General features: G+C 41.6%; 1 protein-coding gene across 1 annotated transcript in view; it reads left to right on the top strand.

The window, feature by feature from the left end:
* GNE (glucosamine (UDP-N-acetyl)-2-epimerase/N-acetylmannosamine kinase) overlaps nt 328-13,292 on the top strand; it is a 57,203-nt gene continuing 44,238 nt past the window's right edge. The window contains exon 1 of the mRNA XM_018052164.1: nt 328-461. Within this exon, the coding sequence (XP_017907653.1) occupies nt 411-461 (51 nt within the window). The 5' untranslated portion in view covers nt 328-410. The remainder of the gene's footprint in view (nt 462-13,292) is intronic.

Here is a 13,292-nt window from a genome sequence, read left to right as displayed (position 1 = left end):
CTTTATTTTCCTTCTTTGCTCTAAACAATACATCAGTAAATGTTTTGCCTGTGTATGAAACCAATATGAAGAACACTACTGAGATTTTGATCGTAGATTTTTGTTTCTACCTTTAAGAAACTCAGGAGAAAATAATTTTTCTAGTGGAAAATAAAAGCATCAGGTAGAATAGTGCATCCAAAATAGGAAACTAACACTCAGACACTGACTGTCCTACTTTTAAGCTACTGTCCAGGCAGACAGGAAGAGTTGAGAGTCACATTTTTTTTTTTCTTCCTTTTCAGAGAGGCGGAGCTCGAGATTTAGTTTGGAATTCAGACATCTATTTAAGACTGCTCTGTGGTAGTTAAACCAAGAAAACAAACGGCTGCTCTGCTCACTGATTCAAACACCAGGTACAGAGCTCCAGGATGGAAATTAACGTGTATCCTCACCATGCCTTGGGGTTTCCAGGCCCCCATGTAAGTAACTTAGCGATTTGACAGACTTTTATCATTGAAAATGCAATCAGGAAAAAAAGGAGAAAATGGCCAGGAGGAAGAGGAAAAGCTTTGGTTTTAAATCTGTCACACCTAGCAGTTTTTTCTAATGTCTTTTTTTTTTTTAACTGCTGACTCCTGGTAGCAGTAATTCTCTGGTTGCTAGTTGTCTCTAAGCTCCTGTGTTGAAACTCACAGCCTCTTAACAATTCTAAACACAAAACCGAAAATGAAATCTTTCCATAAGATTCTTGATGCTTTCATCACATAAAGAGGGTTAGCTTTTACTTTTTGAAACATGTGCTTCATAAATGTAGTTTTTTTTTTCTATAAGTGCAGTGTTTACTGCAGTTACTTTTATTTTTTCCTTTGCTTTTAAAACATGGTATATAGAGCTGCCTGATTTGTAGTTGTTTTTCTCCCAGCTATATACCTATTGACTGACTATACTGGTGAGGGAAGTACATTTATTTTTAATTTAATTAGTATCTGAGCCAAATTAAATGGAAATTACTTATGTTTATCAATATATAATATATCATATCATATGCTATATTATAATATAGCTTATTTAACCTCAAATTGCAGATGTTTCAGAAAATCATCATTGCAATTCAATTTGGTGATTTATTTAAAAATATGTTTATATATATTCAATTTAAAGATCATTTATAGTTAAGGAATTGATTTATAAGCACCTTTTAATCAAATTATGTCATTCTTGCAATTATTTTCAACACAGTCTACTAGTTACATCACTAATGCCTAATTTCAATTTATCTTCTGAGAATTTTTTATTTTTTAGTAGCACTTCCCTTTAAATTCAGGGTCAGATTTTCTGACCTTCTAGTTGGAAATTTGTAGGGTTTATTTTTTCCTCACGTCATCAATGAAATGTGAGAAATGGTTGCCTCTGGTTACAAAGTTACTCCTATTTTTCAAGTGACTGCTATTTTAAAATGCACTTTGAAATGACCATTTCATCCATCTGCTTAATGTTTGGTCGCTCTACAACCACGTCAGTTGTGAAATACTCCGTGTCTTTCACGTGGAGTGTGGCCTCTTTCAAGTCACTCTCCCACTTGATAGTCCAACCACGTTTTCCAATATTTCTCAACAAAACTTCTGTCAGGGCTAGTCTCAATCCCTCCTTATTATCTTCAACCACACCGAATTCTCATCTAGGAAAATGCTCATTTAAACTGTAAAATGGGTAGGATTTCATGGCAGACTGAATTTGAGAAAGAAAAAAGAAGTCAGGAGCGGCTCCCAGGTTACTGGGAGGGTGACTACTATCACTGAAAATTAGAATGGAGAAAGGCCACGTGTGGGGGGAAGAGGAAAACTCCACTGCGGCAAACTGAATTGAAATGCCCATGGAACACATGCGGAAAAAGGTATCCTAAAAGGAGATGGATACTTGGATTTGGACTGAGAAGACGGGCCACAAATTCCGTCTAGTCAAGGCTATGGTTTGTCCTGTGGTCATGTATGGATGTGAGAGATGGACTGTGAAGAAGGCTGAGCGCCAAAGAATTGATGCTTTTGAAGTGTGGTGTTGGAGAAGACTCTTGAGAGTCCCTTGGACTGCAAGGAGATCCAACCAGTCCATTCTGAAGGAGATCAACCCTGGGATTTCTTTGGAAGGAATGATGCTAAAGCTGAAACTCCAGTACTTTGGCCACCTCATGTGAAGAGTTGACTCATTGGAAAAGACTCTGATGCTGGGAGGGATTGGGGGCAGGAAGAGAAGGGGACGACAGAGGATGAGATGGCTGGATGGCATCACTGACTCAATGGACATGTCTGAGTGAACTCCGGGAGATGGTGATGGACAGGGAGGCCTGGCGTGCTGTGATTCATGGGGTCGCAAAGTCGGACACGACTGAGCAACTGCACTGAAATGAAGAGGAGTTGGATATTTGGATTTGGACTGAGAAGACTGGGCCACAAATTCAGATTTAGAAATAATGTTAATGGTTGTTTTTTAAGCCCCGTAAGTGGATGAGATCACATTTGCACTAAAATGAGATGAAAGGAAGGCTAAACAGGGAAGCCTAGGAAACTTTAAGAAGGGGTTTGATGACATATAGCAGCCAGAGAAATTGGAGGTAGGTGGAACATCAGGAGATATCATGAACCCAGGAAGAAGAAAGCTTTGAGAATAAAGCAGTGGGGACTTTCCTTGTGTTCCAATGGCTAAAACTCTGAGCTCCCAATGCAGGGGGGCATGGGTTCAATCTCTGGTCAGGGAAGTAGATCCCACATCCCACAAATATAGATCCCGCATGCTGCAACAAGGACTGAAAAGCCTGTGTGCCGCAACTAATACTCGGCACAGTCAAATAAACTAACAACCACAACAAAAACAGATAAAGCTGTGACCATAGTGTAAAGAAGGGGTTAAGGGAATAGAAGGAGGGCAGAGAAGATTCTGTGCCTAGGCAGTTGGATGAAGTGAGCTGGAAAAGAGGGAACCTGGCCAGGAAACACCACGGTTTATTGTAACATAAGGTGCAATAAACTGGGTTTCCACGGAACTTTGCTCCTCATGAAATTAAACAATGTCAGAGTCTATTTAAGACTTATATAACTACTCTATATAATATAGTACAGAAAGAGTCCTGAACTGGCCAAGAGTAAAAGTATAACAAACTGGAGCCAGGAACATAATAAAAATCTGGTGAAACAGGTAGGACAAGAAATGTAGTTGGCTGCATTGGGCTAAGAGTGAACAGTGTATTTCTAGACAGATACACATTTTATTGGGTGAGTTGTGCCTATCACAGGTCTGTCTCTCCAGCCCATCTCTCGCTTCAGGCCCTCAGTCACAAATTCAACATGTCCAAATCAGATCTCACTGTCTTCTCACCTACTCCAGCCCATCCCCAACCGGCTTCTCTACTTTGGGGAAGAGCACTGCCAGCTACCCCGCTGCTCACAGTGGGAACCTGTGCCATTCGCTCCTTCCCACTGTCTTCTCCGTCTCATCTCTGCCATCAAGTTATGTCCATTTTCTCTTCACATTCTTTTTTCTGGACAGGAAAGTAGGATTTATTGGTGGGCATGAGTCAGGAGGCAACAGTGTCAAGGCTCTCATGAGTGCAGGCCCGCTGTTTGTCCAGAGGGCCACGATTAGGAATGTGTTTGACCCCACAGTCATCCAAGATGAGCCGCTTTTCTGCCACCATGTTTTCAAATCCATCCGCATTAAACTGAGTAAATCCCCACTTCTTGGAGATGCAGGTCTCCTGGCAGCCCAGGAACTTGAATTTGGCCCTGTGTAGGGTCTCAGTTGGGCTTCCCTGGTGGATCAGACAGTAAAGAATCTACGTACAAGGTGGAAGACCTAGGTTTGATCCCTGGATTGGGAAGATCCCCTGGAGGAGGGCATGGCAACCCCCTCCAGTATTCTTGCCTGAAGAATCCCCGTGGACAGAGGAGCCTGGAGGGCTACAGTCCATGGGGTCGCAAAGAGTTGAACATGCTGCTGCTAAGTCGCGTCAGTCGTGTCTGACTCTGTGTGATCCCATAGACGGCAGCCCACTAGGCTCCTCTGTCCCTGGGATTCTTCAGGCAAGAACACTGGAGTGGGTTGTCATTTCCTTCTCCAATGCATGAAAGTGAAAAGTTAAAGCAAAGTTACTCAGTCATGTCCGGCTCTTCACAACCCCATGGACTGTAGCCTACCAGGCCCTTCTGTCCATGGGATTTTCCAGGCAAGAGTACTGGAGTGGGGTGCCATTACTTTCTCCCAGTTGGACATGACTGAGTGACTAAGCACATCACAGGGCCTCAATCACGTACACCTTGTTCTGCAACTTGGACATTATGATTTGGCCAATGTGGACCCTGGCCACTCTGCCCTGGGGCTTTCCAAAGGCACTACACACACCTGTCTGGAACCTAGATTGGGGACAGCATGCCAATCATAAATGTCTACTGGAAAGGGCTGTCTCCAAGGTACCTTAGGGCAACCTGTACAGGCTACAGACTTCCAACACTACTAAGGAGGCTGCTGTTTGCAGCCCTTGCACACTAGGCCCCCATGGGGAAAAGAGAACAGTTTTTCAATGGGCTGCAAATAGCCACATTCTTTTGACTCCATTCTCTCGCTTTTCAGTCCCACCACCACCACTACCGTACTGAAATAGTGTTCTTAACTGGCCTACGTTCTCCTAGTTCTTCCTCCTCTTCCCTATCCATCTCCCACAACTCTAATGAAGTAAATCTGATCAGGTCCCTCTGTGACATAGCTGGCTGATTAATAAAACCTCCCAGTTCCAGTGATGAGAAAGAAGGTCTGACCTCCTTAGCATGACATCGTGCTAACCAGCCCTGCCCTACATCTTACCTGACCCAGCCTAACCTGCTGACCCAGCCTTGCCCTATATCTTAGCTGCATCTCAAGACTTTCTGCCTCCTCACATCCGCCTTAACTCATCATGTTCCTTTATATTTGATTTACGCTAAAGCCTGAGTAATAGTATTGTTCTACTAAGATCATTAGCTTGGGTGCTGGAGGAGGGCAGAATGGGAGAAGCTGAATATAAGTGATTAGGACCGGCCATAGAGAAAAGAATAGAGGTGGCCATGACCTTTGTTAAGAGATGTGATCCCGTATTGAACTCAGCACTTATTAGACTGTATTTCTTAAACAAATCACAATTCAAGGGAAACAAGTATATCTAATAGAGATAACTTCAAAGACTTTGTAATTTGATGAGAGAAATAAGACATAGAATGAGGCAACTAATGTGACTGATTTTTCCTGGGTTCATTATAAAACATCAGATTAATTGCTTTACACTCATAAATATATCACTGACTCAGTGGACATGAATTTGAACAAACTCCAGGAGATAGTGAAGGACAAGTAAGCCTGGCATGCTGCAGTCCACGGGGTTGCAAAGAGTTGGACATGACTTAGCAACTGAACAACAATAACATACATATATACAGATATTCAAAGATACTAGATAACTAATAATATATTAGTATAATAATAGTATAATTAATTAATTGATCAATATACTAATTAATTACTATAACTAATTATAATTAGTATAATACTAATATAATATTAGTATTAGTATAATAATAATATATGTGAAACATGGTGGCAGAAAAATGGATCATCCTGGATGGCTGTGGGATCAAGACAAGTCCTACAGGAATTTGGAGGAAGTCGAGTATTTGGGGATAGAGTGTTCAGGTTACGTTTACAACAGAGAACTTGCAGTCTGAGTAGGGCATACGTAGACACAAACAGAAGCAGAAGAGGATATGTTCAGGGCAGAAGAATCTGGGTAGGGCAATTATATTGATAAGGACAGGAAGAGGTCAGGGTGTGATTGTGGGGTCCCTTCAATGTGTACTTTGATCCCCTAGGCATACCTACATACTTTACCTAGTAGAGAATGGGTACCACTGAAGTTGTTTTTTTTGGGGGGGGGGGTCACACCTTGTTCCCTGGCAATGGATGAACCTGTGCCCTGCAGTGGAAGCACAGAGTCTTAGCCACTGGACATAGTGAATGCAGTCTTTTAAGGAGATTAATCAGACAGTAGTGTGCAGGACAGATTAGAAAAGAAAGGGAATTCAGGCTGAAAGAGCAGTAGCACAGTAATCTAGTTCTGAGATGTCAGTTTTTTATTCTAAGACACTATTGAATAATAGGTTTTTGTAATAAAAAGCTCTACATTAAATGTCTACACTGATTATACAATTTTAGGTATATTAAAATGCTGGCATCTCAGAATTAAGAACATAAGATAAAGATCTGAACTAAGATGATAATGAAAGGAATGAGAAGAGTAGATGCAAAAAAGAAAAAATCTTGAAGAATTTGGATATTAAAAGTCAGAGGAGGTTAAAATCAGACTCCATTGTTTTGAGTCTGAATGAAAGTGACCAATTGCTACCATTAAAAGAAGCAGGACGGTCAAGAAGTAAAAAACCAAACTAAATTTTACGTAGAGTTGGAGGTGAGGAAATATCTAGCAGACAGTTGAAGATATTGACTTAGGACTAGGAAGAAAGATCAGGCCAGAGTATTAACCAAGGAACTACCTATACACAAGTCATAGTCAGAACGGAAAGTCTGAGAGTGAATGACATTCTGAAAGACCAAGTGTGCAGAAGACCAGTGGGAAAAGGTGTCATTGCAAGGGAGTGCCCACATTTCAGGACAGAAAGGAGGGTAGGGGGAAAAATTATTTGAAAGTTTGACTTAGATCCAGAGCAGGAGCATGGAAAACATGAGGAGAGGTTGAGGTCTTCTTTTCATGCTTAGAATTTATTGTCGTTCACCATGTATATTTGAGTGTGTTTTAAGTATTCACAGTCTGGGCTTTCCTGGTGATGCAGTGGTAAAGAATCTGCCTGCCAGTGTAGGAGATGCAGGAGACAGTGGTCTGATCCCTGGGTCAGGAAGATCCCCTGGAGGAGGAAATGGCAACCCACTCCAGTATTCCTGCTTGGAGAATTCCATGGACAGAGGAGCATGGCGGCCTACAGTCTATGAGGGTCACAAACAGTTGGACATGACTGAGCATGCACACAGGTATGAAGAAGCCCACAGTGACATTCCAAAGGAACTTAGCTGGATGCCAAGTACTAACTGTGGGCTGCTCCTCAGCTCCAGAGGTGCTGGACATATACCTGGGCTGGTTCCTCAGCTGTTGTGGAGAAATCATGAGATTTTTCCTAACGTTTATTGCTTAGCAGATCCTTTAAAGTCCAAAAGAACATACTTCCCACATTACTCTTTGATGAGCAGTTATTTAAGAATGTAATTTTGTTAATCCAACTTTTTATAACAGGGTCAAAGTTAAAAACGAACTAGTTTCGAACACTTTTCCAGTTCAGCTGGAATAACTGTGCCAGTTCAGCTTTCTGGATCCTGCTGGTCAGGGATGACTGAGCTCTCTCTGGGTTAGCTCATTGCCCTAGCAAGACAGATAAGAAATAAAAGTATTTAGCAGTGCAAAATATGATACTTTTATACAGCCCGCAAAAATACACTAAGAAATTGTCCAATGAAGGGCAATATTTCACAAAAACACACGCATGGTCATTGTATGTATTTGTACTTTTCTTCTATCATTGGGAAAACTAGCATAGGCATGGCTCACCGTGGCAGGCACTCTAAAATGCTAATTGGCTGACATGATTAGTAACTGGGGATATGGACAGTGATGATATTATCCCGAAATATGAACCCAAAAAAGGCTTCTCTTCTTGTCACAAATATTTTAATCAGGATGTGTGTAAGCGTGTCTTTTATAGTCATATAGACTATAGCCTTATAGTCTCTTACAAACCTGAAGTTGACCCATGCAGTTCGTTCACATTGTTACCAAATTATTTTCAGCCAGTATAAACTTAACCCTCACATGACTTTCCCAAGTGGAAAAGAAGTGCTTTCTCCTCTATATAGGGAAGCCTCATCAGTGTCACAGAAGTAATTCTCTCTGTGAGGAGGTACCCACATGACTTGGTTAGGCTGTAAGCAATCTGGCTTATGCAGTGATACTTGCTTTGTAAGCTGCGCTTTATCTCTTTATATACTCAAGAGACTCTGACAGTTAAAAGGTTATGGCTGAAATACAGAGTTGGGTAGAGGGAACAGCTAAGGCAAGGATATTTATTAAACAGAAACATCCAGATAATGTGGTGATTAATTACTCAGCTTTTCCCATCTGAGGTTGATTTCTTCATGATACGGGCCAAGAGCAGGAATGGCAAGTTCATGTAACCATTCCTGCCTCTCTTCCACACAGCCCCCCCCACCCCTACCCTCTCCCCCAAAAATCCACCTGGCAGACACCGCAATTTTCTTTTCCATTGGACTAAGTCTCGGAGTTTGGTGTTAGTATCTTCTGACTACAAGGAATAGGGAATCTTAAGAAAAAGAGGATTTATTTTAAGGATACACAGTTTGAAGTCAGAGAGTTGTTCAGGATCCAAGGCAAGTCAGAGACTGGATTCTTGCCCTATGGCCCCCCTGTTCAATCTCTTGTAACATATCTGTGCTCTCATTCCTTGACTGACCAATCTTCTTTGTACTCCACAGTCTAAATGCTTCAGAGAGTCATTTTAACATGCTTCCTTAATTACCATTGTATCTATTACTAAGCATAGCTTTGGTTCCAGGTTTTGTCATGGGTCATGGATAGGCAGCTCTTGGTTAGGCAGCCCATGGATACTGGTACTTTTTGTCTTTATCTTAGTGGTAGTTATCCAAGTGTGTTCACTTCATGAAAACCCAAAATTCAACACATGCTTGTTATGTGCAACTTTCTTTGTTATATTTTAATAAGTTTATTTTTTAATTATGCCAAACTGACCTCATTTTCTTTTTTGAAGCACATCAGGAGAATGTCATAGGCATATATGTTGATTTTAAAGGTATCTTTTGAAATTTTCTAAGACCATTATGTGCAATTCAGAGAGATATGGGCTGTATAGCAGTTATGTGAATTCTTAACAACTTACCCAAAGATTGACAATTAAGATCACCCTGAAGACAGGTTTCTGTCATGATGTATGTGGGTTCTGCAGTACAGAGAGGAAATGTAGGTTGAGTATGTGGGATCAAGGGCTGGGGTTTTCTACTTAATAGCTCTTTGACCTTAAGGAATTTTTCCTTCTATGCTTCAGTCTTTCTATCTATGAAATAGAGTTGAGAGAGTCTACATCTTAAGATGGTTAGGAGTACTGAGTGAACATACAGTGTTCAGAACAGCAGGCTACTAATATGTATGCAGAGAGGCTTTATCATTAAGGCAGAGTAGAGGTAGAGGTAGGTAGAGTACTTTGTCATTAAGTCACCAAGTTAAAGAGCAAGACAAGTCCCGGTTAGAATAAATGTGCCCAGAGTGGCCAGGTGAACGTCTGTCAGGGATGCTATAGAGAGATCTCTTCTGTTAATGAGAAGGCTGAATTAGATGATCTCTCAAGGATTCTTTGACAGTCTAATTGTGCCCTGAATCCTAAATTCTGTTTACGGAGTAATTCTATAGAGTTACTCACTAAGAAGGGCTGGAGTCACCCATAACAAAATGGGTGTGCTTTGGAAACATCTGAGAACCCAGAGAACCAGTAGCTCATCTTTCTAACGTTAGGTGAAAACATGAGAAAGTTCAGTAGCCACAAGCTTGTGAAAAACACCTACCTGTAAAACTGAAGAATCAAGAAAGAAACAGAGAGGTCTGTCTGCTTCATTTTTTCTTTAAAATGACCATCTGGCTTTAGCCATCATCTGGAATGTGCCTTAGGTTCAAAAGGAACAAACATACACCTTCGGTGATTTGCCAAGAGTATCAAGGTAACTGCCTTGCTTTGTTTGCAAGAAATGTTTCCTAAATTTTTAAAACTCTGATTTTATTATACTACAAAGCCATCAGTACTTTTTTGCAGTTTGTAGAGCCCTCAGATTAAAGCCAAAGGAAATCAAACCAAACAAAACATGTGACTTGAGGAGTGGCCAAGAAGATGGAGCAGGAAGACCTGGTGTTCACCTCCTCCCAGAGGCACACCAAAATTGCAGTTTTTACAGACAAAGTGTGCATAAGAGCACCCTGAGGACTAATGAAAAAGGTCTTCTAAAAGCTAAAGTTACAAAGAAGGAACCACAGTGAGAAGGGAAGGGGGCCAGAGATGCAGCTGGTCAAGACTCATGTCCCCCAGGTAAGTGATGCACAGCTGGCAGGATAATTACAGTTGCGGAGGTTCTCCCCCAAAATCAGGGGGTCCAAACCCTGCACTGGGCTTCCCATCCCAGGGATCCTGTACTGGGGAGACCAGCCCCCAGAACATGTAACTTTGAAGGCCACTGGCACTTTCTTTAGGGAGATCCGGAGAGTTACGGGAAATTGGGACTCCACTCTTAAAGGGCCACACACAAAATCTCACACGCTCCAAGATGCATGGCAGAAGCAGCCACTGGAAAGGAGCCTGGGTCAGACCCACTTGCTGACCTTGGAGAGCCTCTTGTAGAGGCAGGAGGCGACTGAAACTCGCCCTGGGACATAGATGCAGCCATTTCGGGGAGGTCAACCCACCAGGAGGGCGCTGGCGCTGGCAAGCACCACTTTAGAGTCTTTCCTGTAGCTTATTAGTGCTGGAAACTATTTGCCCACCAGCCAGTCAGCACCAGTCCAGGGATGCCCCAGGCCAGGTGCCCCAGATGAGCAGGGTCTTGACCTCACCCACTAGCAGAAAGGACTCCTTGAGGCTCCAGCCTTGTGCCAGGACACACCCTCACCTACCAGATGGCCCAGGACCCAGCCCCACCCACCTAGTGGGTCTACATCAACTATAGAACCTTCAGCCCCTCAGTCAGAGATCCCAGGACTCAGCTCCACCTGTGGGTTGACACTAGTCTTAGAAAGAGGCCTCACCCACCTCTGGTAGACACCAGCTCCGTGAACACCAAGACCCTGCAGCCAACTGTGTCAGGACCTGGTGCACTAACCATTAGACTAACACCAACTCCAGGAGCAGCAGGACCTGGCCTCATCCACTAGTGGATGGGCACCAGCCCTGGGAGCCCTGGGCCCAAACCCCACACACTGATGGGCTGACCCACCCTGGGGTCACACGGACCACTGCCAGCCGTGTCAAGACCAGGCCCATCTGTTAGCAGGCCAGTGCCACTTCAGGGTGGATTAAAGACTTAAACGTAAGACCTGAAGCCATAAACTCGGGAAAGAAAATAGCCACTACACTCTTCGACACTGGCTTTAGCAATTCTTTTTTTTTTTTTGGATATATCTCCTCAGGCAAGGGCAACAAAAGCCAAAATAAACAAGTGCGACTACATCAAACTATAAAGTTTTGCACAGTGAAGGAAACTATCAACAAAATGAAAAGGCCGCCTACCGAAAGGGAGAACATATTTTCAAGTGATACATGCAATAAGCAGTTAATGCCCCAAACACATAATGAACTCATACAACTCAACATCAAAAGACAATTTTTAAATGGCAAGAGATCCTAAATGGACATTTTCCCAAAGAAGACATACAGATGGCCAACAGGCATGTGAAAAGATGTTGAATGTCACCAAACATCAAGGAAATTCAAATCAAAACCACAATAAAATAGCACCTCACATCTGTCAAAATGGTTAGCATGTGTTGTCAAAAAGATAACAACAGCTGTTGGTGAGGACTTGGAGAAAAAAGAAACTTTGTGTATTGTTGGTGAGAATATAAACTGGCATAGCCACTATAGAAAACAGTAAGGAGGTTTCTCAAAAAATTAAAAATTGAACTACCATACCATCCAGAAATTCCACTTCTGGGTATTTATCCACAGAAAATGAAAACACTAATTATTAGAAAAGATAATACTCCCCTATAGCAGAGACCCAGAAATCCAGAACGGTAATCTTTACCCATAGAAAAGTGATCTTAAAAAGCCAAGAGAAAATGCTTCCTACAGCTTCTTGCTGCAACTTCATCTCAAGAGAACACAGGAGAAAATCCTAAAAAGGGATAATTTAGGGTTAAATGATTCTATGAACACAGAACTATTCAACTATATATGAAACTATAAAATTCTCAATATTGGTCAAAAAATCACAAAATCTATGAGTGGCTTAATAAGTGTACAAATTCTCAAAATTGTATTTCCTATTACTACAAGTATTTATATTTCTAGTTACATTTTCCCCAGCTATCATCTTAAGCATTAAGTATTTTAGAAACATATTGTACTTACAATACAAACACAAAAAGTGCACTTAAGGTAAAGTGTACAATATGAAATTTTACAAACTAAACACATCCATGTAATAAGCCACCAGATAAAAACTGAACATTAACACTGTTTTGATATTAATTTTTATTCAAGAAAAGAAAACTCTTGTTCTGTTCTGGATAGGGTCTTCTCCAGCCAATTTGAAAGCATCAATTCTTCAGTGCTCAGCCTTCTTTATAGTCCAACTCTCACATCCATACATAACTACTGGAAAAAAAATTGCTTTGACTATGCAGACCTTTCTTGGCAAAGTGATATCTCTGCTTTTTAATATGCTGTCCAGGTTTGTCATATCTTTCTTTCCAAGGAGCAAGCATCTTTTACTCTCAAGGCTGCAGTCACCATCCACAGTGATTTTGGAGCCCAAGAAAGTCAGGTCTGTCACTGTTTCCATTTTTCCCCCATCTATTTGCCATGACGTGATAGGAATGGATGCAACAATGATCTTAGTTTTTGAATGCTGAGTTTTAAGCATCAAGAGGCCCTTCAGTTCCTCTTCGCTTTCTGTCATTAGGATGGTACTGCTTGCATATTATCTACTACTATCTGCATATCTGAGGTTATTGATATTTCTCCCAGCAATCTTAATTCCAGCTTGAGCTTCATCCAGCCCAGCATTTCTCATGATGTATTCTGCATATGTTAAATAAACAGGGTGACGATATACAGCCCTGATGTACTCCTTTCCCAACTTTGAACCAGTCCGTTTTTCCATGTCTGGTTCTAACTTGCTTCTTGATCTGCATACAGGTTTCTCAGGAGACAGATAAGGTGGTCTGGTATTCCCATCTCTTGAAGAATTTTCCACAGTTTGTTGTGATCCACACAGTCAAGGGCTTTAGCATAGTCAATGAAGCAGAAGTAGATGTTTTTCTGGAATTCCTTTGTTTCTTCTATGATCCAACAAATGTTGGCAATTTGATCTCTGGTTCCTCTGCCTTTTCTAAATCCAGCTTGTACAACTGGTAGTTCTCAGTTCATGTACTATCAAAGCCTAGCTTGAAGGATTTAAGCATTACCTTGCTAACATGTGAAATAAGCGCA

The sequence above is a fragment of the Capra hircus genome, chromosome 8 (genome assembly GCF_001704415.2).
Source record: "Capra hircus breed San Clemente chromosome 8, ASM170441v1, whole genome shotgun sequence".
Classification (NCBI taxonomy): Eukaryota; Metazoa; Chordata; class Mammalia; order Artiodactyla; family Bovidae; genus Capra; species Capra hircus.
This window is presented reverse-complemented; position numbering and strand designations above follow the sequence as displayed.